At 44.4% G+C, this 27,443-nt stretch overlaps 1 protein-coding gene across 1 annotated transcript in view; it reads left to right on the top strand.

Annotated features, from left to right (window-relative positions):
* Positions 1 to 27,443, top strand: part of LOC140377171 (zeta-sarcoglycan-like) — a 352,061-nt gene that overhangs the window by 310,317 nt on the left and 14,301 nt on the right. The window contains exon 7 of the mRNA XM_072462496.1: positions 11,497 to 11,620. Coding sequence (XP_072318597.1) covers positions 11,497 to 11,620 — 124 coding nt within the window. The remainder of the gene's footprint in view (positions 1 to 11,496; positions 11,621 to 27,443) is intronic.

Raw genomic sequence — 27,443 nt, 5'->3', positions numbered from 1 at the left:
CCGTGCTGTGAGACACACTGCCATAGCATTAGCCTCTGTATGGACAGCGTTTCTTAAATGTATATACTGATGACTGCAGGCTTCCTGCTGGACACTGTATGGATGATCCCAATATCTGAATATGGCCACGGCCTCAGCAATACTCCACTCTGCAGGGAACAGGAGTCATGTTTTCAGAAAAGGAATATCAAGAGTTTGTATTCACATTCTAGAATTTATAAGATGATTTGTAAATAAATAGGAAAATATAATAATAATTTGAGGATGCCATAACCTCAGATGATGGACAAGGGCCTTTGTATTTCTAAGTGAGATTCCCTGTTTTTGGCTCCACAAAGCTGCAATATTAATCGCAGAGCCTCTTGACTGACAACAATCATGCCTTTGGAGTTGAATAATGGCACCACTTTCTGAGGCTATTTAGGTTTATTTATGCTGACAGAGAAGTTGTTGAACTTTTTCCGTGTTTGTTTCATGTGGATAGGCCCAGTTATTAGAGATATGAACCATTACAACAACTCTGCAAGACATTCAATTCTGTCTCCAGCTTTGATTTAAACTATAATCAATCTATAACGTTGTGATGTCATGTGAACTCAACCCATTGAGTAAGACGTTTACAATAGTAGTCAAATCTAAATATACCTTAATTTAGTTTGTAGGCTTTTCTATTACCAAGGAATAATGTATTTTCAAGACTCCAAATTGTTGCTGATCGTCATTAAAACTTTATTTAATGGTTAAGTATCCGTAGATATCATGAAAAAACATTGGTATGATTTTGCACTCATCACATTCTTTCATAATTCACTACTATTAAAAAAAACAGTTGCCAATGTCTTTAAACCAGGCCCTGATATTACTCACATGTACTTAAATCAAACCCGCCCTTGATTTTTCAAATTTTGTGATATTCGGTAGTAAATCTCTGATTCGCCCATTGAATTTGCATTATGTTTGTAGCGGCGGTGCAGTTTTTAGTGGTCAGTGTGGTTACTACCGTCTCTGCATTACAGCCTCGACCATTTACTGAATGTCTCTTCCTCTCACTCTCCCCATTTAAATCTACAGCTGTACTACCAAATAAAGCATTCGGGACAGGAAATATTTAACCTCATTCATTATTCTGATAAATACACCCAACCAGAACCCACATGCCCTGCTATTTGACAACAAGCTATCTGCCTGCAATCTTCCATTCATCCATCCATCCATCTTCTGCCCCTTTATCCGGGGCCGGGTCGCGGGGGCAGCAGTCTGAGCAGGGACTCCCAGACTTCCTTCTCCCCAGACACTTCCTCTAACTCCTCCGGGGGGATCCCGAGGCGTTCCCAGGCCAGCCGAGAGACATAGTCTCTCCAGCTTGTCCTGGGTCTTCCCCGGGGCCTCTTCCCGGTGGGACATGCCTGAAACACCTCCCGAGGGAGGCGCCCAGGAGGCATCCGGAACAGATGCCCGAGCCACCTCAGCTGGCTCCTCTCGACGTGGAGGAGCAACGGCTCTACTCCGAGCTCCCCCCGTGTGGACGAGCTCCTCACCTTATCTCTAAGGGAGCGCCCAGCCACCCGGCGGAGGAAACTCATTTCGACCGCTTGTATCCGCGATCTTGTTCTTTCGGTCACTACCCAAAGCTCATGACCATAGGTGAGGGTAGGAACGTAGACCGACCGGTAAATAGAGAGCTTTGTGTAGCATATATAATGCTGCAGTGCATTAAAATTGGAGTTGGACTAGTACCAGAAGTTTAAGGTTCGGCTCGGAGGAAAATGAGGTGTATTCAATGAGACAACTGACAAAATGCTTGTAGCGCTGAGTGGTGTTATTTACAGTGATTGACAAATATATACAATATTTACAGTTGTGCACAATTAGAATAATGGTCCATATTTCTGAACTTAATCAGTTCAACGCGTTAACAAAGTTCCAAGTGCAGTGCTGCATAGCTCAGTCCACAAAAATAGAATCCACGGGTAACTTCCAAGGGTTTCAGAGTATGAATCAGTTTATCCACTAGCAGGGGATATTGTGTAGGATATAATGTATGTGTGGGGAGCGGCTGCAGCGCCTCCTACCGCACCGGCAGATGTTTGCACTCTCTCGGTTCGTTCTGGTTTCTTTAGCTCGCCATTCAGTTCTGGAACCTGGCCTGTTCAAAACAGGACCATGAATAAACAACAAAATTATTATTATTAATTAATAATAATTATAATTCAACATTAGATCATGCTTAGATACAATATTTCATGTCATCTGTTCATCTCAATCAGTAATTAATATTCCCAGTATTTGGGCATAAATAGTTACAGTGTTGAGCATAAAGTGAAATTAACTTTTAATAATTTAACTTTAAATCATTAGATTTCAGTGTCAGATTCAGCAAAAGTTGAAGTGCAAAAATGATACAATTTAACATGAACGAGTGCAGCCAGCGCCCGCACCGGCTGACAAGTCCGTGTTAACTGATTCAATCAACAGTAGCATAGCATGTTAGCTTCGAACAATAACAAAGCACTCACCAGGTCCACTTTAAGTATATCAGTCAAACAAAACACAAGATCACAGGCAGAGGCATCTGCAAAGTCGATGGCATAACAGTGAATAAGCAGAATATCCGTAAAATGTAACGTTTAGAGGGCTAACCACCTACCTGCAGCCGCTTAACAACCTCGAGGCCCACACTCCTCCCGAACCACCGCGCGCGGCCATGTTTTAAAGAGCTTAGCGCCGCAAATCTCGCGATACGTGTGCGAAGTCTCGCGATAGTTCGGCAGAGACGGACCAGGCAGGCAAAAATGAAGCAAAGGGACCAGGCAGGCAAAACGGAGGCAGAAACGGTCCAGGAGCAGAAAATCACCTGGGTTACATTTGCCTTTCGGCTCAGCTCCCTCTTCACCACAACGGTCCGATGCAGCGACTGCATCACTGCAGCCGCTGCACCGATCCGCCTGTCGATCTCACGCTCCATCCTTCCCTCACTCGTGAACAAGACCCCGAGATACTTGAACTCCTCCACTTGGGGCAAGGACACCCCACCCACCTGAAGAGGGCAAGCCACCCTTTTCCGGTCGAGAACCATGGCCTCGGATTTGGAGGTGCTGATTCTCATCCCAGCCGCTTCACACTCGGCTGCAAACCGTCCCAGTGCATGTTGCAGGTCCGGGTTTGATGGAGCCATCAGGACAACATCGTCTGCAAACAGCAGAGATGAGATCCTGTGGTCCCCAAACCGGACACCCTCCGACCCGTGACTGCGCCTAGAAATTCTGTCCATAAAAATTATGAACAGAACCGGTGACAAAGGGCAGCCCTGGCGGAGTCCAACATGCACTGGGAACAGGTCTGACTTACTGCCGGCAATGCGAACACAGCTCCTGCTCCGGTCATACAGGGACCGGACAGCCCTGAGCAAAGGGCCCCGGACCCCGTACTCCCGGAGCACCCCCCAAAGGACACCCCGAGGGACACGGTCGAAAGCCTTCTCCAGATCCACAAGCACATGTGGACTGGTTGGGCAAACTCCCATGAACCCTCGAGCACCCGATGGAGGGTATAGAGCTGGTCCAGTGTTCCACGACCGGGACGAAAACCACTCTGCTCCTCCTGAATCCGAGGTTCGACTATCGGTCGGATTCTCCTCTCCAGTACCTTGGAATAGACCTTACCTGGGAGGCTGAGGAGTGTGATCCCTCTGTAGTTGGAACACACCCTCCGGTCCCCCTTCTTGAACAGAGGGACCACCACCCCAGTCTGCCAGTCCAGAGGCACGGTCCCGAACGCCACGCGATGTTGCAGAGACGTGTCAACCAAGACAGTCTTACAACATCCAGATACTTTTAGGTACTCAGGGCGGATCTCATCCACCCCCGGAGCCCTGCCACCGAGGAGTTTGCGAACAACCTCAGTGACTTCAGCTTGGGTGATGGATGAGCCAGCCTCCGAGTCCCCGGTCTCTACTTCCTCTTCGGAAGACGTGACTGAGGGATTAAGGAGATCCTCAAAGTATTCCTTCCACCGTCCGACGACATCCCCTGTCGAGGTCAGCAGGCCTCCACCCGCACCGTAAACGGTGTTGGTGAGACACTGCTTCCCCCTCCTGAGGCGCCGGACGGTTTGCCAGGATTTCTTTGGTGCCGACCGATAGTCCTCCTCCATGGCCTCCCCGAACTCCTTCCAGGCCCGGGTTTTTGCCTCTGCGACAGCACGAGCCGCGGCTCGCTTGGCCTGCCGATACCCGTCGATGACCTCCGGAGACCTACAAGCCAGAGTGGCCTGATAGGCCTCCTTCTTCAGTCTGACGGCATCCCTTACTTCCGGTGTCCACCACCGGGTTCGGGGGTTGCCGCCACGACAGGCACCGGAGACCCTGCGACCACAGCTCCGAGCAGCCGCATCAACAATGGAGGCGGAGAACATGGTCCACTCGGACTCAATGTCCCCAGCCTCCCCCGGGACATGGGAGAAGCTCTCCCGGAGGTACGAGTTGAATACCCTACTGACAGAGGGCTCCACTAGACGTTCCCAACAGACCCTCACAATGCGCTTGGGTCTGCCAAGTCTGTCCGGCTTCCTCCTCCGCCAGCGGATCCAACTCACCACCAGGTGGTGATCGGTTGACAACTCTGCCCCTCTCTTCACCCGAGTGTCCAAGACACGCGGCCGGAGGTCTGATGACACGACAACAAAGTCGATCATTGCCCTCCAACCTAGGGTGTCCTGGTGCCATGTGCACTGATGGACACCCTTGTGCTTGAACATGGTGTTTGTTATGGACAATCCGTGGCTAGCACAGAAGTCCAATAACTGAACACCGCTCGGGTTCAGATCGGGGAAGCCGTTCTTCCCGATCACCCCTCTCCAGGTGTCACTGTCATTGCCCACGTGGGCGTTGAAGTCCCCCAGTAGAACAACGGAGTCCCCAGTCGGTGCACTGTCCAGTACCCCTCCCAAGGACTCCAAGAAGCCGGGTACTCTGCACTGCTGTTCGGCCCGTAGGCCGCCACAACAGTGAGAGACCTGTCCCCCACCCGAAGGCGGAGGGACGCGACCCTCTCGTTCACCGGGGTGAACTCCAACACGTGGCGGCTGAGCTGAGGGGCTATCAGCAAGCCCACACCAGCCCGCCGCCTCTCCCCGCGGGCAACACCAGAGAAGTGGAGCGTCCAGCCCCTCTCGAGGAGATGGGTTCCAGAGCCCAAACTGTGCGTGGAGGTGAGGCCGACTATATCTAGTCGTATCGCTCAACCTCCCGCACAAGCTCAGGCTCTTTCCCCCCCAGCGAGGTGACATTCCATGTCCTCAGAGTTTGTCTCTGTGTCTGGAGATCTGGTCGCCGAGGCCCCTGCCGTCGACTGCCGCCCAGATCTCTCTGCACTAGCCCCTTATGGATCCTCCTGCGGGTGGTGGGCCCACGGGAGGGCGGCCCCACGTCGCTCTTTCGGGCTGTGCCCGGCCGGGCCCCGTGGGGTAAGACTCGGCCACCAGGCGCTGGCCATCGAGCACCCATCCCAGGCCTGGCTCCAGGATTGGGCCCCGGTGACGCCGATCCGGTCGACGTAAACTGCCTTGTTCATGTTGTCATCATAGAGGGCTTCTGAACCGATCTTTGTCTGACCCGTCACCTAGGACCTGTTTGCCTTGGGAGACCCTACCAGGGGCTTGAAGCCCCTGGCAACATCTCCCGGGATCATTCGGGCACTCAAACCCCTCCACCACGTTAAGGTGTCGGTTCAAGGAGAGCAATCTTTTTCAATGTAATTTAACACATTTATATAAATCCATGTTAATGTTGTCATGTGAACCACCATTTTTTTTGTAAAAGACAAGTGCAAAACTATTTATTGGCAGCATCTACACCTGCTATCCCTGTCTAGAAGGTTTTGATCCATTAGAGGTGGTCAAGCTCTCTTCCAGATAACTGTGCAACATGAGAATTTGAGCTGCCCCTCTTGACATGTGTCCAGAGCATTTGGATGTAATTTTGAAAGTGCTTGAGTAAAGCTGAGGTGAAAGAGTAATAGCAGGCTGTTTAGTGCAGGGAAAAGATGAGTGAGTTTAAACGCGTGTGAAGGCAAACAGTTGTCATAGCGGCGGAGAAAGACACAGTGTGATAGATGGTCAGTCTGTATGTGCGCAGCTGCCCATCAACTCTGCTCTCAGCCCGCAGCCACGTCACTGTAATAGCTTTGGCTGTCAAACCTGAACATCCCACCATTACTGCAGCATAGACCAGCGTAGACCCTTCTTTTTCACTTATTTTATCTAAAGATACACAGAATACAGGCTCTACGTGTGTATTTGTACATGTTGTGTCTCTGGGTCTGTTATAGAAATATTGCACACTTCCAGGGTGTTTTGAGAGCTTTTTAACCCCTGACTGTTGCAGCGCGCGCTCACCCAATCGATAAGTCAGACCAATGTGAAGTGTCTGCTTCCAGCTCTTATTACAGGACTTGGATGCTCAGCAGTGCACAGCGGCAGACCTTCTCTCACCTCTAATCCACCTTGTGATTCCCCCATAAACAACATTTCTCCTGGAACTTTACCTGGGCCATGAACATTCTGGAGAAAAGCACCGATGAGAAACTTTGACACTGAAATTTTTTTTTATCATTTAAATTTAGGTAAAGCCAATTTCCCAAAAAAATTTAGCAGTGAACATTGTATTTGTTTTATTCTTTCAAATACTGTAAAAACAATCTAAATTTGATCGAAGCAACACAATTAAAAATAAGTAGGAATGGGACAACAAAAAGTTACCATTGTTTTTGTGGAAAACTAAATATTGTGAAGCCCTATTCTCTACAAGTACATTTGTTTGTTTTATTCCTGTGTTTTAGAACAGTGTTCCATTTAACCAAGTAATCCAAAGTGTTATGACTGTATTCAAGGCCAAATTACCCCTCCTCAAAGTGTTTTCTAAATCAAGTAACATTAACTTGCATTTAAAAGATATACCTTTTTGGCTTTTTTTGTGGCTTTTTTCTTTGGCTTTTTTCGAAAACGTTTCCAATCCTGTTTTAACTGCATAAATTAGATTACTCCACTCAATTACCTGATGCTTTTTACTTTGCCCAACAGTGTTCACAAGACTAAAGTGCCTCTTCAAGGTGAACGACTTGAGCAACAAAAAGAAGAAAAAGAGCTAATAAAGCGTAAACACCTTGATAACTGTGGCAGCAGAAATGGAGCCAAACTGGAGTACAGATATCTTCTAAAGGGAGGTTCATTACTTGGGAGCAGCCAAACATGAAAAACCTTGAGCCAATGGAGGTTTTCTCTGTCAACTAATGTTTGCTTGTGCAGATTCAAACGCACAACAGTGAAATTGTTCCTTGTTTGTGCCTTCGAGCCACCTACATTTTCATCATCCCAGGACTTTAGAGTATAGAGGACATTAGCACTAGTCACTGCAGCTACAGAGCCAAGAGTGTTTTTTGACACACAAAACATACAAAAAAACACACACACACTTTTGGTAAAAAGCAAGGGATTCAATTTTTTTATGGATACACTGTGTAACTTTTCAGGTGGGGGTTCCGCCACTTACGTGCTCCGTCTGGAATGTTCCACAGTGGAAACTGTCAAATTATGGCTGACCTGATCTGACTTATAACTTCACTGCTTCAATGTGCTGCCTTCTTTTCTTCACAAAATGACTTATGGAGCATTCTAGTCCAAAAGTTACATAATGCGTGTTTAAATTAAATTTGAACTACATAATACATGTTAAACAGAAACATTTGTCATAAATGTATTGATTTCAATGACATCATGTCACTACAGGCTTTGCGCACACAAATTGACATTTTTGCCCAGCTCTGGCTTTATGTTTACGGTCGTTGCCCCAGTCTCAAGTCTTTTGCAGACATCAAGAGGTTTTCTTCCAAAATCGCCCTGTATTTGGCTCCATCCATCTTCCCATTAACTCTGAGCAGCTTCTCTGTCCCAGCTGAAGAAAAGCCGCAGCATGAAGCTGCAGCACCGTGTTTGACAGTGAGGATGGTGTGATCAGGGTCATGTGCCGTGTTAGTTTTCTGCCATTTTTGAAGAGGAAAAGTAGGAGAACATGGAAATACCAAGGAATCCTTTGCTCATTTAATCATATTTTTCTTTTACTATTAAAATGTACATTTTTGGTGTTTTTTGGAAACAGGGAACACTTGAGTTGTAAATGTGTTTATATATGCCAGAAATCTGGGTTTATGGGGACAAAACTAGACCAACCAAACCATGAATGCACACCCATAGCCTGAAAGGCAGAAAAATTACAATTGTACTGCTTTTTTGCAAAAACAATGTATGTATTGCTCTTTTGGGTTACCCAGTGGCATAAAATTAACAATAAACATTTTGTTTCCTACAACAATAACCACTGAGATTTTTTTTTAAGCTAAAAAAATCTCAGTTGGATTCAATGGGAACAGAACCCTGATCAGGGACGGTGGATCTTAACAGGTGAACAAACTACTGTGGCCTTCCCAAATTTATACTGAAATTAGATCACACACAGGTGGAATCTATTTGATCATTCAGGTCAACGTTCAATCTTTCAGCAATCATCAGGAAACTTCTGCAGGAATAGTTTTTCATGCTGCACTTTTCAGTTTCAGTTATTATTAATAAATGCCAGTACAATTTATTTACGTTTTTGGTTGTGACGTGACAAAATGTGGAACAGTTTTAGGGGTACAAATACTTTTGGAAGAGATTCTAATTTGTGCCAATATCTGCTCCTTCCATTCTAAGCAAAAAGTCTCCTTAACTGAAACAACGTGTTTGTTAAAGTGCTCGTAGTGCGCTCTTCATGAATTGCTATTCTTTCTGCTTTGCCAAAATCTTTATCTCAAGTGCCAGCATACCCTTGAGCAATGCAGTCTGCTTATCAAACACCACAACACAAATCAATCTCCTCATGCTGCGTTCAAAGGTCTTAGTTAGTGATCCTTTACACTGCACTTCAAGGAGAGGGACACGGAGCTGGGTAAGAAAGCATTTACTGTACTTTTCGGGCTATAGTGCCCTCCTGAATAAAAGCCACTCCAATGAAATTTAAGAAGAAATAAGAAATTGTACATATACGGGCCGCACCTGTCAATAAGCCGCAGGTGCCCACGTTGTAACATAAGATATTTACATAGTATATATAGGTCGGATGTCTTTTGAACCGGGGCTCTCGTGGCACACCCGTGTTCTAATTCCACAAATTTCTCAGTGAATATGTGTTGTATTGTAATAAAACACACACAAACACTTTTTGAAGCTTAGCAAACACAAAACACATCTGAGCTGTCCCCTCTGTCCTTGATTTATCTGTATGAGCTGATTTACCTGTATCTGTGTCTTCACATCTGGTTCATCTGCTTCTGCGTAATATGAGATATTTACACAGCAATAAGGTCCAGTGTAGTGATGCAGGGGTCAGGTCTGGCCAAGGCAGTCTAATGTCAATGCAGCAGGTTCTAAACTGCAGACCATATATCACATGTCAGTTTTCCACATGTGTCTTTGCGTTTCGCTGCGTCTAGATTCACTTGCTCGTTAGACTCATTTCTCCGTGAATATGAGTCCAATTGTAATACAACACTCAGGGTAGGGTTAGGGTAAGTTTTGAAGCCTAAAATACAGTGGCCTCTGTCCACTGACGTCTTCTAGAGTGTGTTAAATTCTTGCGCTTCCTGCTAGAGTGCCCCCCGGTGGCCGTTAGCCGGTAAAAATCTATAAACAAACTGCACCGTTGTATGGGCCGCAGGATTCAAAGCATGGGAAAACAGTTGCGACTTAAAGATACCACCATCGAAAATGTGGTTTTCCTACCCCCAACATTTCATTTTTATGTTGGCGCTATTGATATCCCAGTCTCTGTATCACTAGACCATAACCACCTTTTAAGTGTTGGGCATTGCTGGTTCAGGATTACAGCAAGAAGGGGAAAAATAACATTGTGGCTGATGCTCTATTGCAAGATTGAAGACAACCATCACTGTATCGTTGCAAGTGGTGATTTGCACCTATATCTTTTATATGGCTATTTATGGAATATTGAAAAAACAAAAAAACATTAAGCCTATTTGTCAATGCTTGATAGATTCTCTACCTCTCAATTATAGTAACCTTGAGCAAAATACATTACTGCACACTCTAGGTTGTTTTTGAGCTTATGAGGGGAGGCGCGGCTGCCGTGCTGCTTTTTTGCCTTGCTTAAACGATAGTGCATCAATGCATTTGTTGCTATTTGAGTAACTTCCCATCTTCAGATTGTTGTCTCTAAATTAATCAAAAGTTCCTGACATGTCATCAATATATTATCACCATTTTGTCTCAGACATTACCTGTCATTGTTGTGGTGGTGACAATGATAATGATACTTAGTATTGTATGTGCGTTTTTCGATCTTAATTTCTTGAACATAAACCAGACATACTTTGATTTAGAGTAATTTCACAATGTATGTAATAGACAAGAGATTTCTTCTCCAAACTTTTACTGACAATGCATAAAGGCCCCTTCAGACCGCGGCGTCCAAAGCGTCCAATTTACTTTCAAAGTCTATGTAAACACGCGTCAATACCTCCTGCGTTTTCCGCGGCGCGATTCCTGCGTTTTTGCGTCCAAAGCGTCCACCGCTGACATGTTCAGCTTTGTCCAACTTTCTGCGGCAGATGTGCCGCAGCAGCCAATCAGAGATCCGACCCAGAAGAAGACCCAAAACAAACCCTGCAAGATAAAAAAAATTGACTAAACTCTCCTCACCTCTGAAGTATATGCGGGTCCCAGACAAGCCCATCACCTCCGCTTTTGGACTTTTTAAAGTTGATAAACCAAAGCCAAGGTCCGCCATTAAACTCCATTTACACCACGAGAAAAGCAACACAGCACAACTCCTCCACTGCACATGTGCAGGACGACTCGGACGCACGTCTGCTGCTGAGTGTATTTTACGACGTGAGGCCGGGGCGACGAGAACGCGCGTCCGGGACGTCTGTCTTCAAATGTACAGGCGTCAAACTTCTGCGTCGGGCGTGAATTTGACGCTGTGGTGTGTACGTAGCATTAGACCTCTCTACCAAAGAGCACCCTGCTGACCACTGACAATGTGAAACAATGATGTCAATTCGATTAAAATTGAACTAACTGCACAACCCTTAGACCGGGGTTCTTATTCAGCACCCGGACCTGTTTTTTGGGATCCAGCTGCTTTGGAGGCTGGAACTGACCCTTTGTAATTGCCGAGCAGTCTGTTTGCTGATGCTGCCGTTCCAAGTTGTTCGGTTAAAAAGGTTGTATACTCTTTTGTTATCAAGGATCATGATAATTGCTTTATTTGCAACAACACAAGTCTGTTTAGCTGATGTGGGGCCCATTTTCCTTTGTCCTGTGTGTCCAACCTTTTGAGCCGATGTTTTCATTGAGCAGCTTGTTGCAGATGTGGTTCATGCTCAGGTTTGTATTGACCACATGCCTGACCACTCATAGTAAACACCTGTATGTGTTTTTCAGGCTGGAGTCGCCAACTCGGACCCTGACTATGGAGGCCCCCAGAGGAGTGGAGATCAATGCGGGTGTAGGGGACTTCACAGCCTCCTGCAGAAAAGACCTTCTGCTGCAGTCCTCGGATGGAGAGGCGAGTAGCAAGAATACTTAACTGTTTGCTAACCCAAGGGTGTGTGTTGTTTGTATAGATAAGACTGAAATAAAATCCAGTTTTGTAACTTATTTAGGTTGTTTAATGGACTACTGTCATACCATAATTGGCCTTGGTATTTCAAGCTGTTTAAATATTGATAATCATTGGCAGTATCTCAGTCTAATCTTAAATGCTATTAGTGGGGCAAAAGTTATACAGTTCAATTTGCTAAATTCCTTAAAGATAGGAAAAACAAAAAAACAAATCTCCTTCTGCGTGGTGATTAGAACAACAGAAACTTCACAAACTATTGAGGTGTGTGTTGGAACTCAGCGGCACGGCCTAGTGTTGGGTGCGCTTCATTAAAGTACCTTATTAGGCTAATGAGCGTCATCAATCCCAGCGACCTTGTCCTCCTCCTCCTTTCCTCCTCCTTCATCCCTCCGTTTCGCAGCTTTTTCTGTTTGGAACAAGTGACTTCATTAAAGGCAGCCTGATGAGGTTTGCTGTCTTTGCTGCTGCGTGCTGTTATACAGTGTGTGAGTGTGATTGTGAGTGTGTGCGTGTGTGCGTGCGTGCGTGTCACTGTTAGCCGATATCTTGCTGTCAAGCTCTTTGGATAGCAGCCTGCGACGCTGCGTGAGTACCCAGCCAGACATCTTCGCTATGTGTGTGTCCTGATAGTGAGTGTGTCTGAGTGTGCATGTCCACTGAAGCATAGTGTGTCATTAACTCAGTAATTAACAAAGGAATGGCTTTCTTGTTTTGCACTCAATGTCACCGTCATTCACTTCCATTCTGTGTATTCTCTAAGCCAGACATAATATTACAACACCTACTGCTCATAGAGAAGAGAAACAGGTATCAAACCAGACTTCATATAACGTCTTTGGGTTTTTATTTCTATGGTTCCCAGCAAAAGCATAATTGGGGTTGAATAAACAAACCTCTGCTCAAATTGAATAATGTTTTTTGTTGATTTGTTCTATTACTTTTTGCTTTTCTGATTATGACCATGAGCACTCTTGTCAAAACATAGCTACAACCATTTAACACAACTTAAACAACATTAAAAGTCTACTTTTCTGGTTGGTCCGATACCATCTGTTCTCTATGAAAATGTTTCCCTTCGTCTGGAAGATTCCAGCAAGTGTTAGTCAATTATTAGCTATTTTTATTGCATAAGAATATGTGCATTCTTACTGTGAATGGGCTCACCTCTCCACGGATCTGAACTATAACTAGGCCTGATGGTTTCACCAGCTTGTCTCTATTATGAAACATTCTAGACACAGCAGTAACATTTCTTTGGAAACAAGCCAGTGCCAGAAAAGTTTCGGGCTTGCTGCACAAATTGACTGGACCAAAGCGCTGAAAAGTAACATTCAGAAATAGATAAGTTGTTAGTGGTTCTCAGAATATAAAACAAAAATAAAATTACTATTTGTCTGAGGAAGTTTTAATATGCAGCTCTTCCAAATTCCACATCATTACTTCCTGTTCCTCCATTGTTCTATTTCCTGTTTAGTTTCTTGCTGCTTTGTCTGCTTCTCTTCTCTCTTATTCTCCCAGGCCTTCATCTCCAAAGTAACCCAGCCTATCTAATTAACTTTCCACTGGCAGGGTTATACATCACTGTGTCTGTCACTGCTCACAGACAGAGGAGGGGAGCTGGATTATAATTTTTACCTCGTTTATGTCACATCTCTCTTCTTGGTTTCGTGTTTTCTTTTGTCTTTTCGCTTCCTTTGTTCATCCATTATCTGTCTCTCTCTCTCGCTGTCTGTCATTTGTGCATAAATAGACGGGGAACAAAAGCGGGTGTGTGACTGGATCAAGGATGGTAGAGGGGGCCTTTGGCAAAGCTTGGTGATGACAGCAATGGAAAAGTCAGGATTTTTGTGACACTTCATCACCCTATGGCACACTAAAATTACTTACGGGATATCAGCCTAACAGCAGTATTGCAACTCTCAAATGAATTTCTCTCTTTTTTTTTATTAAAGGGTGTCATCTTCTGTCTGCAATTATTTTTGAAGATGTCACACCAATTTACAAATGAGTATAATAAAGTTTCATAAAGTCTTGTAAAGTGGCATGGCATATAGAGTTTGCTGGCTTCATTTGACAATACTTTTGATAATATTTTATCAGGCTGTATTTGAAAAGACATGCTCTGAGGGACTGCTTCAGCACCACTGTCTGGACTGAGCTTTATGACCCACATGGGGAGGACATCAACACCATCACAGAGTGCATCATGGGCTACATAAAATTCTCTTTTGAAAACACTGTACCCTCCGAGACGATGCAGTGTTTTCCAAACAATAGGCTTAATCATGAATTGAAAAGCTCTGCTGAGGGAGAAGAAGAGAGCCTTCAGGTCAGGGAACAAGGAGGAGCTGAGGACTGTGCAGAAGGAGCTGAGGAGGAAGATCAGGCAGGTGGAAGCCAGCTACAAGAGGAAGATGGAGGACCAACTGAGCAGCAGAAGAACATTCAGGGAGTGTGGAGGAGCCTGAAAACCATCAGGACTTACAGTGGGTAAACAATCAAAACTCTTACTTTCTGAGATTTGATGAATCGCCCACCCCTCCCCCTGCACAGCTGCATGCTCTCACTTCCACAGCTGGACAATGACCCACACCCGTTCCTCTTCACACCTCTGTTTTGGCCAATTAGCTCACAGCTCCACCTGGAGTCACCCATCCCCCCAGCACACAGTCCCCCTGCCAACCACTGACTGTCACAGCAGCACAGGTGAGGAGTGAGCTGAAGAGGATTAAAGTGAGGAAGGCAGCAGGACCTGATGGCATCAGCCCCAGGCTCCTTAAGTCCTGCGCCGATGAACTGTGTGGAGTTATGGAGCATGTCTTCAACATGAGCCTGAAGCTGAGGGTGGTACCACAGGTCTGGAAGACCTCCTGTCTGGTACCTGTGCCCAAGACACCGCACGCCAAAGACTTCAACAGCTTCAGGCCGGTGGCTCTCACGTCCCACCTGATGAAGACACTGGAGCGGCTGGTCCTGGACCACCTCCGCTCCACCGTGAGCTCAGCCATGGACCCGCTGCAGTTTGCATATCGGTCTGGCATCGGAGTGGAGGACGCCGTCATCTCCCTGCTATACCGCTCTCTCTCTCACCTGGAAAAGCCTGGCAGCTCTGTGAGGATTCTGTTCTTCGATCTTTCCAGCGCCTTCAACACCATCCAGCCGCTGCTCCTGAGGGACAAGCTGGAGACGGCTGGTGTGGAGTATGACCTGGCAGAGTGGATCCTGGACTACCTCACAGACCGACCCCAGTTTGTGAGAGCCCGGGACTGTGTGTCTGACACTCAGACCTGCAGTGTGGGGGCGCCTCAGGGCACTGTCCTCGCGCCCTTTCTCTTCACCCTCTACACTGCAGACTTCAGACATGACACGGACAGCTGTGTCCTGCAGAAGTTCGCTGACGACTCTGCCATCATCGGACTCATCACGGTCGACGATGATGCGGAGTACAGGGGACTGGCGCAGGACTTTGTGGACTGGTGTCAGCGGAACCACCTCCTCATCAACGCGGGGAAGACCAAGGAGATGGTGGTAGATGGTGGGAGTGCGGGGACAGAAGGGTCCTGGCTAAACTCACATCTATGCCGGAAGGAGAGGTTTTGCAAGTTGTTCCTTCCTGCTGCTGTCAGACTCTACAACAAACACTGTTAGCCCTGAACATGTGTCATTCAGCTTTCATTATCATGTGCAATATTGTGACATAATGTCAATAATCCTGGTGCAATATTTTCTGTCCATAAAACAGCTGTAAATAATCGTTATTATTAAGATAAGATAGTCCACTTTATGGGGAAATTTAAATTAAGGTTATAATAAAAAGGTTTTATAAGTTATCTGTTTTTATTATTATACTTCTGTTCCTAATCTGTGTTGCAACACACTGGAATTTACCCATAGTGAGACAAATAAAGGTTATCTTATCTTATCTTAAACCCATGAATAGGTGGCGTTAAAAATCTAATCTCAGACGGAGCGCAGAGGGCTGTACAAGTCCAAGGACTATTAACTGTTGAAAGAATTTTCCGTGCTGCCCGTTGGTCGACAGCACATGTCAGACTCCATGTGTAGCCGCTGTGAGTTCAAATCCTGGCTCTGATCATTTACTGCATGTCCTCCCTTCTCTCTCATCTTCAGAAAATCCACAGTGTTTTAATCAATTGTACCTGTGTGTCAATAATGCCTTCTCACAAAACACAGGACACTGAACACAGCACAGAGAGAGAGGAAAACAAACAAAAAGTAGTAAAGGACGTCCAATTAACTTACGGTACACATTGTCCAAGAGCCGTCCACCTGAGGCAGCCCTTTTTATACTAACAGGATTATCTGTTCTATTTTAAAAAAAAAGGTTTCAATCTCAATGGGTTCTTACTAGGGATGGGGATACGTATATCAATACATGGGTAACAATAAATATTCGATTTTGATACGGTTAGGCTCTCATTAAAAAGTTTATAAAATAAAGTTCCATGGTATTTGTGGTAATTAGAAAATAAATTACATTCCTATGATATTAACTTGAAATATAACATTTCCATAAATTGCTGCATGACCTCGCTAAATGTGTTCAATGATTTACTGCTCTGAAATTTTAACCTGTGAAACCTTTTTATAATAATACCAGTACTTAATATGGGCAAAAAACACTATAGACCTTTCCATTTTGTGCATTTTATAATTAATTTCTTAATATAATTTTTTCCTCCTGACTCTCATGTCTGTGTATGCGTTGGTTTCCCACCGCCGCAGCAGCAGCAGCAGCAGCAGCAGCAGCAGCAGCAGCGACAGACAGAAGCTCCTCCCACAGTCTCCTGCTCTTAACACTCACGCACACACGGGTGAACCGCAACCGCCTTCATTTAATGACATATAAAGCGTTCTGTAGGCGTAAATCAAGAGATATGGATATTTTATGTTTCGAAATAACAAACCCCCCTCCTTTTGTTCAATTGGTTCAGTCTGTTTGCGGGGTGAATTTGCTTCTGCAGCTTCAATTCTCCACTATAGACGAATAGTCATCCTCACCCTTTCACACCCTCACTTGCTCAGTACAAGTACAAGCAGAGCCAGATAAGGCCGTGGTTATTTTATTACTTGGTTTACGGATCCGCCGCACTCAGATTATTGATTTCTAATTTATAAATATAATAAATTATGATATATTTTTTTTTTATTTTATAAAGTAACACAGAAAAGGCAAAATAGCATTAAATGAAATATAAAAAGCGGTATTAAGTCAAAAGATAAGAGCGCGTGAAGCAATTTTTCGCCAAAATCCTGCGGGAGTCATTTATTTTGGAGAGCATTGTACTGACGCTATGCGTGTATGCGCGATGCATCATAGGTATTTAAAATGGCGTCACCACAGTGGGCAGCGCTTTCTGGAGGCCATATCGTCTTGAAAAAATATGCAAGTGGTGATCGGGATGATACAGTTGGAGATACTAAACAGACATCTACCCGACCAAATATGCGACCAAACGTCATGGAAATCACCTGCAGCAGCAGCGATGACAGACTCTTGATTCCTCCAAAGTTCGTACTCAGAGACTTCGGTGCCAAATTCATAAAATGTGTTCTTTGACTTTGATATTTTTCCTGCCTGTCGCCATATTTCCTTGAATTATTATATTAATGTTTTATGAAGAAAAAATCTTCTGAAATTGAAATTATATTTATATTTATATTTCGTCCGCCTGTTCAATATATTTCATTTAAAAATCTGTAAACCAAGTAATAAAATAGCTGCGGCCTAAAGTGTTTTATTACAATCCGTCTCATATTCGCTGAGAAATGAGTCTAGAGAGGAACTGAATTGTCCAGATGCAAAGATACCCATAGAGCAACATGCGATACCACGGTAGGATTTTATAACCTGCCCCACAATGAAATGAGAATTTCTTGACACACCCTAACCCGACCCTAACCTGCACATCACTAGTGCCCTCTGCCTCCGCTGGCGTTGTCTCTAAAGTTTTCAGTGAGTTCTTTTTTTTTGTGGACCAGAGGCTGAATGTTGTTCCCCGCACAAAGAGCAGGTTTTACAGATGCCACGCAGCTCAATGGGTCTGAATAGTGGAGCAGGGTTTGTGTGCAATCATTTCAGCCGTCTTGGTCAGGTTGCTCCATGTGCTCTGGTCCTGGTCCGTCTCAAGACTCTTAAAGAGAAGTGAGCGGAGGAGAAAAACAAACATTGACCCAAACACAGACGATGTATGTGTCAGAGAATAAAAGACCAAACATGTCCTGTATAAGAGAACGCGTGTATTGAATTGTGAACGATTCAATATTGTATGGAATATTGTTGCATCCCTAGTTCTTACCTGGTTAAATAAAGGTCAATAAATAAAACAAGTAAAAACTTAGTATAAGTTACATTTTTGTGAACGACTTTTGTATTTAATATATGTTCTGACCCAAAACAAGGCATATTATATTCATAAAGGACACAGGAGACCAAATGTAAGAGTTCAAATATTTGATTTTAACTTCTGGTTTCACTTTCTTCTTTTCTGAATCTAGAGGTTGTAAAGAGGAACCTTTACAAAAAGAACCCTGTCCCTAAGAAAGAAACAATGTAACAACAGAAAGTTGGACCTGATGGGCCGTCCAAACAGAAAAAAACAGGAGCGACACAGGGCCAACCCTGTTCAGGAGCCGGTGCTGACCCCTCTAACTGAAAAAGAACAACAAAACCTAGCTAAACCCCAAAGGAAAATGAAAATAGGACCACCGGTCCCACCAGGTCAAACAAAAGTGGTAAAGCTAAGAAAAGGCTATGAAACCATGCGAGCCTGCAGGGAGCAGCGGTACAGTGTTGAACGTGCACGCTTTGATGCAGCGAGAGAACTGTGAAAAACTGAAAAAACCAAGAATAAAGATTACACTCAATACCTACAGACTACAAACAATACCTACAAAAAAATACTATTACCAAAATACAGGAACAAATATGACACATTCATTTTAAGAACCAGAACAGTAAAATTATGAAAACAAAATCGGGGGGAAAAGTTGCACAAACATAACATACTCTTACTGTGCATTTAGATCAAATCAAATCAAATCAATTTATTTTTGTAAGGCCCAAAATCACAACAACAGTTGCCTCTGAGGGCCACAGGGAGAAATGAATCAACAATGTCTGTGGTGGCGATGAAGTCAGACAATGTCTGTGGTGGCGAGGGACGATGTCCCAGGGTCCTCTGTCCTTAGACTCTCCTTCTCGGCCAGGAAAAACTACAAAAAAAAACCTCTTTGGGAAAAAAAACGTAGAAACCTGGAGGAGTTCCAGTGAAGGAGAGATCCGACTCTCACAGACGGACAGACGGACACAAGGAGACTGGAGCTGGACCCACTCTTCAGGCAGAAGAGGGACCGTCTGAGTCGAGCTGGACCCACTCTTCAGGCAGATGAGGGACCGTCTGAGTCGAGCTGGACCCACTCTTCAGGCAGAAGAGGGACCGTCGGAGGCGAGCTGGACCCACTCTTCAGGCAGATGAGGGACCGTCCACACAGGGCAGGGACCACTTCACCAGGGGAGGGGCATCTGGGTCCACAGGTCCTCAGGAGTGAGAGAAAGAAAAGAAGGCGGTGAACAGTTTGCAAGTGGAATCAAAAAATAAATATTGTTTGATAGCATAAGTAGTCAGAAGAAGAAGAGGATAGTGCTCAAGCTGTCATACTTCCCCCAGCATAGTTACTCCTAGGGCAGCGTAGCTGAAGCTGTGGGTTTATATTTCTGTTCCTAACTACTCTGACCATAAGCGATTTCGAAGAGGAACGTTTTAAGCCTGGACTTAAATGAAGAGACTGTGTCAGCATATTTAACATGGGTCGGGAGCTGATTCCATAACACAGGAGCTTGGTAGCTAAACGCTCTCCCTCCTACAGTACTTTTAGAGACTCTTGGCACCACCAGAAGGCCAGCATTCTGAGAGCGAAGAGCTCTGTTTGGATGATATGGTTCTATAGCATCTTTGAGGTAGGATGGGGCCATGTCATTTATGGCTTTGTAGGTCAAGAGTAGATACAAGATAATATAAGATGAGAACCTTTACTTGTCCCACAATGGGGAAATTCCAGTGCGCAAAGGTTAAATACACTTTTCACAATTCACTTCTATTCTTGTTTGTTTTATGTTGTCACTATTCAATGACTTGACTCAAAATTAAACTGATGTTTTTATTTAGCCCATTGAACGAGGTCCAAAATGAAGTAATTGTGGCCCAGGTCAGCAGCTAATCCAAACAGCCTTCCTCCTGATCCTTCTTTATCCCATCATTCCCTGTACCGCTGACTCCATCACATGAACAGAGCGTGGACAGAGGAAGAATAGAAGACGATAGGATGGAGGAGGTGGAGGAGGATGGCAGAAAATAGATGTTTCTGTCGATTTTGTATGAGAAAATAAAAGCGTGCAGGACGCCGAGGCCTAAAGCCAAATCAATGTTGTCAGCAGCTGGCACTTAAGATGGGGCCATTAAAGTTTAAAAAGTTTGGAAAGCTGGGCTGGAATTAAGGCCAAATGGGTTAGAGGTAGGGAAGACCGCGCTTCCATTAAAATCAAAGCCAACAAGAGCCGACAGATCTCTCAGGATTCCTCTAGGTCTCTCTTTTTTTTCTTTTTTTTATCAACTTCCCCTCTCACTATACATTCACTCCATGCTGTCCATGTTATCTGCTCTGCAAGTTGATTTACTCCCTTATTCAGTCTCCCGGCTTCTCCAACCATTGTTCCCGTTCTGGTTCAGTTTGGCTCAAGATACCATCGGTGAACTTTGGTGAAGTGTTATCAACGAGAAACATGTGCCTCTTTTAGGTGTTATTTTGGCTGCATGGATTATCCCTAGACTAATTAGGCCCGAGCGCCACAAGCTGGCGAGAGGCCTATTAGTCTTGTAAGGCTGTGCGAAGCACGGCTGCGAAAGTGCGCACGTAGTGCGCACGAAATCGAGCGCGAAGCGCTCGCCCACTTCCAAACACTCACTAACGCACTCCTCCACTCATGCACGCCCCGTGCATACTAATTAGTTGTAGGAAAATGGAACATTACCGTTGTAAACGGGCGAAGCCCGTGCAAAAGTTCGCACTAAACGAGCACTTTACATTGGGATGACGACCGCTTCGCGACCGCTTCGCGGTCGTCATCCCCATATAAAGCACTCATTTGCGCTAAGTAGCTCACGAATACGTTCCCCATCTCTTGCATGTTCCGTGCATATAAGCATGTAATGCAAAAATTGAACATTATTACTGTATAGAGGGCCAAAAACACAAAGTGGGCGGAGCCCACTCAAAATTATCGAAAGTACCCGTCAGTGACCAGGGACCCACACCATGAGGTAGGAAAGCGCGAGCGCTTTCCGAAAATGTATAGTTTATGATATTTGAAAAATGGGAAACATTGTTTTCGCATCGGAATATTAATCTTTCTTCTTCTTCTTCTTATTCTCGGGACCAACCCCCCTATTTTTCACCCAGTGAACATTGACGAAAAGTCACAAAAATTTGCACACCTCTAAAAATCGTGCCTCTCTACATTCTGGCTATTTCCCTTTTCTAAAATAAAAAAAATTGGCGCGTCAGCGCCCCCAAATGTACCAAAAATGCATTGAGAGATGGGAAATGACCCAAAAAAAATCTGATCGTAGAATCATGAAATTTGGCGCAGAGGTAGATGGTGACAAGAGAAGTAAAATATATTATTACGGCAACGCCGTCCGCCCAACCAAATGTCAGCCATATTGCTTCAAAAATGGCTAAACATGACTTCGGAGTTTTTCCAAACGTCGTACTTTTACGAACTCCTCCCAGGGCGTTGGCCCTAAAAAGCTGAAATTTGGTGAAAATGCTACTGAGGAGTGGGGCATCAAAAGTTATCCAAATTACATTGATACATGTCATGGTCTCTGTGCGGCGAAGCCGCAAACTGTAGCAAGAATTTCAGAAATCTCCCAAATTTTACATTTCTGCCGTTTGCGCAGATAAAGTCCGAATTGCGTCAAATTAGAATCAGTTGTTAAACTCTTTGCCCTAAACCTACTTGAAGTGAAATAAATTAATTTGGAGCCACAGCGCCCCCTACAGATTTTATATGGAGGTTAAATGTTTAGTTTTGCGAAATTATATGAAATTTGACACACAACTCAATTTTAGCATCCCCATCAAAAAAGTCAATGAGACCCATGTCATAATTGTTATGGCGTTGCCGTAACGATGACCGAAACCTTCCATGTTATTCCAATGGGGAAATCGCCAGAACATGTTTACACTTTAGACTTTCACAAACTCCTCTTAGGGCGTCAGCCCTATTAACCTGAAATTTGGTGAGACTCATCTTCAGGGGTGGACCATCAAAAGTTATCCACATTTTTATTCAAAGAGTCACGGTGTCTGTGCGGCAAAGCCGCACATTTTGCCAAGAATTCAAAATAAAATTGCTTTTTGATGGTAAAACAAAGGGGAGAAGATGTGACAGCGTCACAGATTCAGCAGTAGGCGTAATAAAAGGACAATTGGGGCGCGTTAGCGCCCCCTCCTCTTGCGGCGTGGCGGCGGCGTAGCGAGGGCCGATCATTGCCGCTTGCGGCTATATTTTTTCTTGTTCTTCTTCAGCGCTTTGATCTCTAATTTGACCCCCTGAACATGCTCAAAAACTCACCAAACTTTGCCCAAAATTCAGAATCGGCGAAAAATTTTATTTTTTCTGGGCCATTTTTTTTTTCGTTAAAAAATGGCGCGACAGCGCCACCAACAAAAGTCAAAATACATTGCGCCTATGGGAGACGCCCCGAGATCAACTTTGGTGTAAAGCTACGAAATTCGGGACACGCATTCCTCTCTTGAGGACAAAAAAAATATATTATTGTGGCCACGCCCCCAGACTTACCCTATGGCCGCCATCTTCCTTTGAAAATGAAAACACGCTGTGTTAGCCATTTTGTTCACGTCAAACTTTGACGAACTCCTCCTAGGGCGTTTTGCCCACCGACTTCAAAATCGGCGTACGTCCTCTGGACAAGTGGGGCATCTAAAGTTATCCAATTTTTTGAGATACCTTTTACGGTCTGTGTGCGGCGCAGCCGCAAAGTTGGACAACTTATTTTGGAATATTGCAGATCTAAAAATTGCTCCCATTTGATCAAAACCAGTCCGATTAGGACCAAATTTGAATCAGTTGTTAAACTTTCTAGTTTGGACCAGTTTAGGCTGACAAAATTGAAATGGCCGCGATAGCGCCCCCTACAGAGTGACCTTTAAATTAACATTGAAGGTCAAAAATTAGTTTTACCAAAATTGTCTAAACTTTACCCAAAATTCTATTTTGCCGTCCCGATCACAAAAGCCAATCACAAAAATGCCTAAATGTTCTGTAGTAGTCATAGCGATGACAGAAACCTCCCATGTTATCCTTATGGGAAAATCGCAAAATCGCTCAAATCACCACATTTTTACGCTTCACACTTTAACAAACTCCTCCTAGGGCGATTGTCCGATCAAACTCATATTTGGGGAAAATCATCTACACAAACGGGGCATCAAAAGTTATCCATATTTTGATTTTAAGTGCTACGGTCTCTGTGCCGTGGAGCTGCAAATATACTGTCACAAATGGGAAAAACGCCAAATCTTTGAAATGTTCACATTTGTGACTGACCGTGGCTAAATCAGTTACATGTCTACCCGGAGACATTTTGAGTTATTCTGAAAGTGTGAATTCAAAGCTTTCCAATGATGTCTCACTCATGTAGATCTGATAATATTTGAGTAAGTTGTGGTCATTTGAATGTATACAACTCTCAAACCCATTCACTGAGAAAACGGGGCTCAAAGTTTCTCACCGGAGTGAGCCCAGAGTCACAGGGGGGCTCATTTGCATCTCATTGAGATAAGCCCTCCCCCCTGTCACACTGACACCACCTTCCCCCTACAGCTGTCACTGAAGACTCAAGAGGAGTGTTGTTATTGATGGTAACTGGACTTGAATCAGAATTAGAAGTTACTATATTAAAATGGAAATACTTGGATTACAAAAGGCCCTGAATAGAATCAAAGAATCAGAATCAGAATAGGGTTCATTGCATTTGCCGATAAACATAATTCACAGGTGATTCAGTGCCAACAATGGTGCACTGAATGATTCAACACAAACAACAAAAGATAAGATAAGATAGCCTTTAATGTTACAACGCAGTAGATACAGGGGGAAAGGACAGTAACTTATAGGAAGTTTAAAAAACACTCTTAATAGAAGAACTCTTATAAACAGATGCCAGGTATACGAACTGCAACGGGTCCATGGCTTTGAATATATGAGATATGAGATAATAGATATGATATGTACACCACCAGAGTCCAATTACATCAGAGATCACATCCTCATCCTCTTCTTCGTCTGTGTACTCTTCTGTGCTGTGACTCTCGGCTCTTGGCATCAAAGCTGTAAACAATTAACAGGACATTTAAGAAATGGCTAACTATTTCACATAAAACACTCATTAACTATTTATTTTTTTTAACACAATGTGAGAGTTTCAATATAAATACCTGAAGTGCTGATAACTCTTGATCTTTGGAAGCCGTCTGAAGAAGGGACTCAGATGCTTCTGCCAGTCGAAGTTCTTGACAAACACTTTGCCATCCGCCGTTCCAACAAGCTGTGGGATATTGAAGTGAGACGTTGGCGGTGAGGGTCCGAAAGACAGCACATTAGATTCTGTTGTAGAGATCTGTGTGTGGCCTGCAGCTTCTGATGTGTGGGAGAAGCTGTTTCCACAGTGATCTGAAGCTTGATTTACAAACTGCAGGCTCACCTGAAAAACAGATGTTACTTATGGTTAATTATACTCTAATCATTAAAACATGAAAATCACCAAAATAATGTTTTACACTTACCACGCTCCTTAGCAGACTTCACGTAGAGACAGGTCATGTCAGTCAGGGTGTCTTTGCCAATTCTGAAAAGGGGGATAAAAGGATTAGGATTAACAGTAATATGGGAATAACACGCTTCACAGATAACAGTTCACATTGTGACGTTAACGGTGTATTTAAGATGCAAAACGCGGAGATATTGGGACATCTGCCCTCGGCTAGCGGGGCTAGCTAGCTCACTTGAGATAACACTGCTCGTAAAAGCAAAACACTTGCAGAACAGCACACCAAAACATAAACATACACTCGAGTTTAAAACCGGCGCACATTAAAGTGATTAAAAGCGGGTGTTTTAGTCGCAAAGCTTACCTGGTTCAGCCGTCCTGTTGTCTCTCCCAACACCGTGCACAGAGAGACACACAGGAAGCTGATAATGGCCAGGCAAGCGCGTGATTGGTTCGAGTGACGCAGTGCGTGCGTGACGTGCAACATACGTAAGCCACGTGACCAGAAGTGGTATCTGGAGTTGTAGTTTTTTTCTCTTCCCACGCCGAAAAATAACTCGATAACATAGCAAAGTTTAGCTAACAACTTAGCTCCGAATAGCTGCTTTTAGCTCCGGGCTGTGGGGCTAACAGCCGGTTTAGCACCATAAAACAGACACAAAGCACGACCCACACAACCCACGGGCCAACCCACGCCGAAAAATAACCCGATAACATGGTGATAACAGCAAGTAGTCACATTAAGCCCGTATTGCAGAGTGCACTGAAGCAACATGTTAGCTTAGCATTAGCTCCACCGGAGCAGACAAGTAAGATTCTAAAGTGATCACGAGACCGCCTTAAAACACAGCGTTAAAGCAATAATTTAGTAGTAAAGTAAAAGTGTACCTGAGTAAACAGTTCCGTTGCAATGTAGTCCAGGAAATGTAAGCTCTGAAGACTGTGCTCTGCAGACGGTCTGGAGTAATGAGAGAAAAACACAGAGCACTGCAGAGCACGCAGCTGCCATGCGGATCACAGCTGATTGGTGGAAAATGTAAAAAATACGTTGGCTAGAAAAAGGTGACGCCCCCCAGGAGAGCAGGAAAAAGACCCCAAAACTCCACATTTTTAACAGCTTAATGTATATGTTTAAGACAACCAATAGTGTTATCTGAAGCACACAGGGGCTTATTCATAACTTCAACTAGCACATTCTGCAAAAAAATGAAAATCACAAATTTGGGGGGAAAAAAGTAAAGTGCTGGTTTTCTCAGTTTCACTGAGGCCGACATGGTCCGACAATTGCGGCGGCGGGGCACATTTACGCTTCACACTTTAACAAACTCCTCCTAGTGCGTTTGGCCCACCGATCTCAAAATCGGTGTACCTCCTCTAGACAAGTGGGGCATCTAAAGTTATTCAAATTTTATGTATAACATTTACGGTCTCTGTGCAGCTGAGCCGCAAACTTTTCGCAGAATTCGGACTATTTGGCCTTCAGAGTGGCCTATAAACAAGAGTTTTTCCAAATGACATGACATTTTGCACACAATTCTCATTTGCCATCCCCAAATTAAAAGTATGGGAGCCAAAGTCATATTTGGTAAAGCGTAGCCGTAGCGATGACAGAAACATCCCATGTTATCCCTATGGGGAAACCGCAAAATCTCTAAAATGACCACATTTTTACACTTCACACTTTAACAAACTCCTCCTAGGGCGAAAGCCCGATCAAGTTCATATTTGGGGAGAATCATCTACACAAGCGGGGCATCAAAATTTATCCATATTTTGATTTTAAGTACTAGGGTCTCTGTGCGGTAGAGCCGCAAATATATGTCACAAATGGGAAAAACGCCAAATCCTTGAAATGTTCACATTTATGCTTCACACTTTAATGAACTCCTCTGTGGGCAATAGCTCAATCAAGCTCATATTTTGGGAAAATCATCTACACAAGCGGAGCATCAAAAGTTATCCATATTTTTATTCCAAGTGTCACGGTCTCTGTGCGCTGGAGCCGCACTTTCGACCCACATTTGTGTTCATTTGCACTGGTTACGCACAGCATTGTACATGTCCAATGTGTCGCTGTCTTAGTTCTTAGACAATTACGTTAGCGCCATCTCTGTAAAATGCAGAGAGCAGAGTCGGAAGGCCGGCGGCCCGCGAGGGCCGTTGGATGCCGCTTGCGGCTTTAATTGCTCATTATTTTTGGATCCAATTAAATTCCTGATATATCTGATTAACTTAATTTCTTAAAAACAGACTTATGTTTTACATCATACCTTGACATGTTTTGGCCATCGCCTTCCTCAGAAGCGGCCTTCCTCTCTGGTGACACTGTGACATGTCCGACCTCTGCAAGAACATCTCATGAACTGGGACAATGCTAAGGTCATAGGAGAGCAAGGATGTCATAGAGGTCTGGAAACGCGCCCATCAGACTATAAATCCGGACAAGGGGGCACACTTTCCCACAACTGGGATAGAATTCTGAAGAAGTCAAACTGTTAAGAAGACAAAAGATTTAGACATCAACTGAGCAGACAAGTCACAGTTCATCGAGAAGGGTCTAGACCAGGGGTGTCAAACTCATTTGGGCCGCGGGCCGAATTTCAACGCTCATGCTGGGTCGCGGGCCGGACATAACGTAAAACATAAAACAATAAAAAATATAAGAAATAAATAGCTTTATATAGCCTACACTGTTTTTGAAGCAATTACTGGATCAATTAAAAGAAAGGCCGTGGCTGGAGAGTCGCGGCGCGGTCAAATGGCCGCGCAGTTTCAGGGACCGCGGCATTTCCCTTATAGCCCGTTATAGCCTCATGGCTAACCCTAACCCTAACCTTAACCCGGCGCGGTCTAAAACAGCGCTAAAACGCTGTCAAATAGCGGCACAG

This window comes from Eucyclogobius newberryi, unplaced genomic scaffold (assembly GCF_026437365.1).
Source record: "Eucyclogobius newberryi isolate DKJ021-1_F unplaced genomic scaffold, fEucNew1.0.hap1 SCAF_4, whole genome shotgun sequence".
Classification (NCBI taxonomy): domain Eukaryota; kingdom Metazoa; phylum Chordata; class Actinopteri; order Gobiiformes; family Gobiidae; genus Eucyclogobius; species Eucyclogobius newberryi.
This window is presented reverse-complemented; position numbering and strand designations above follow the sequence as displayed.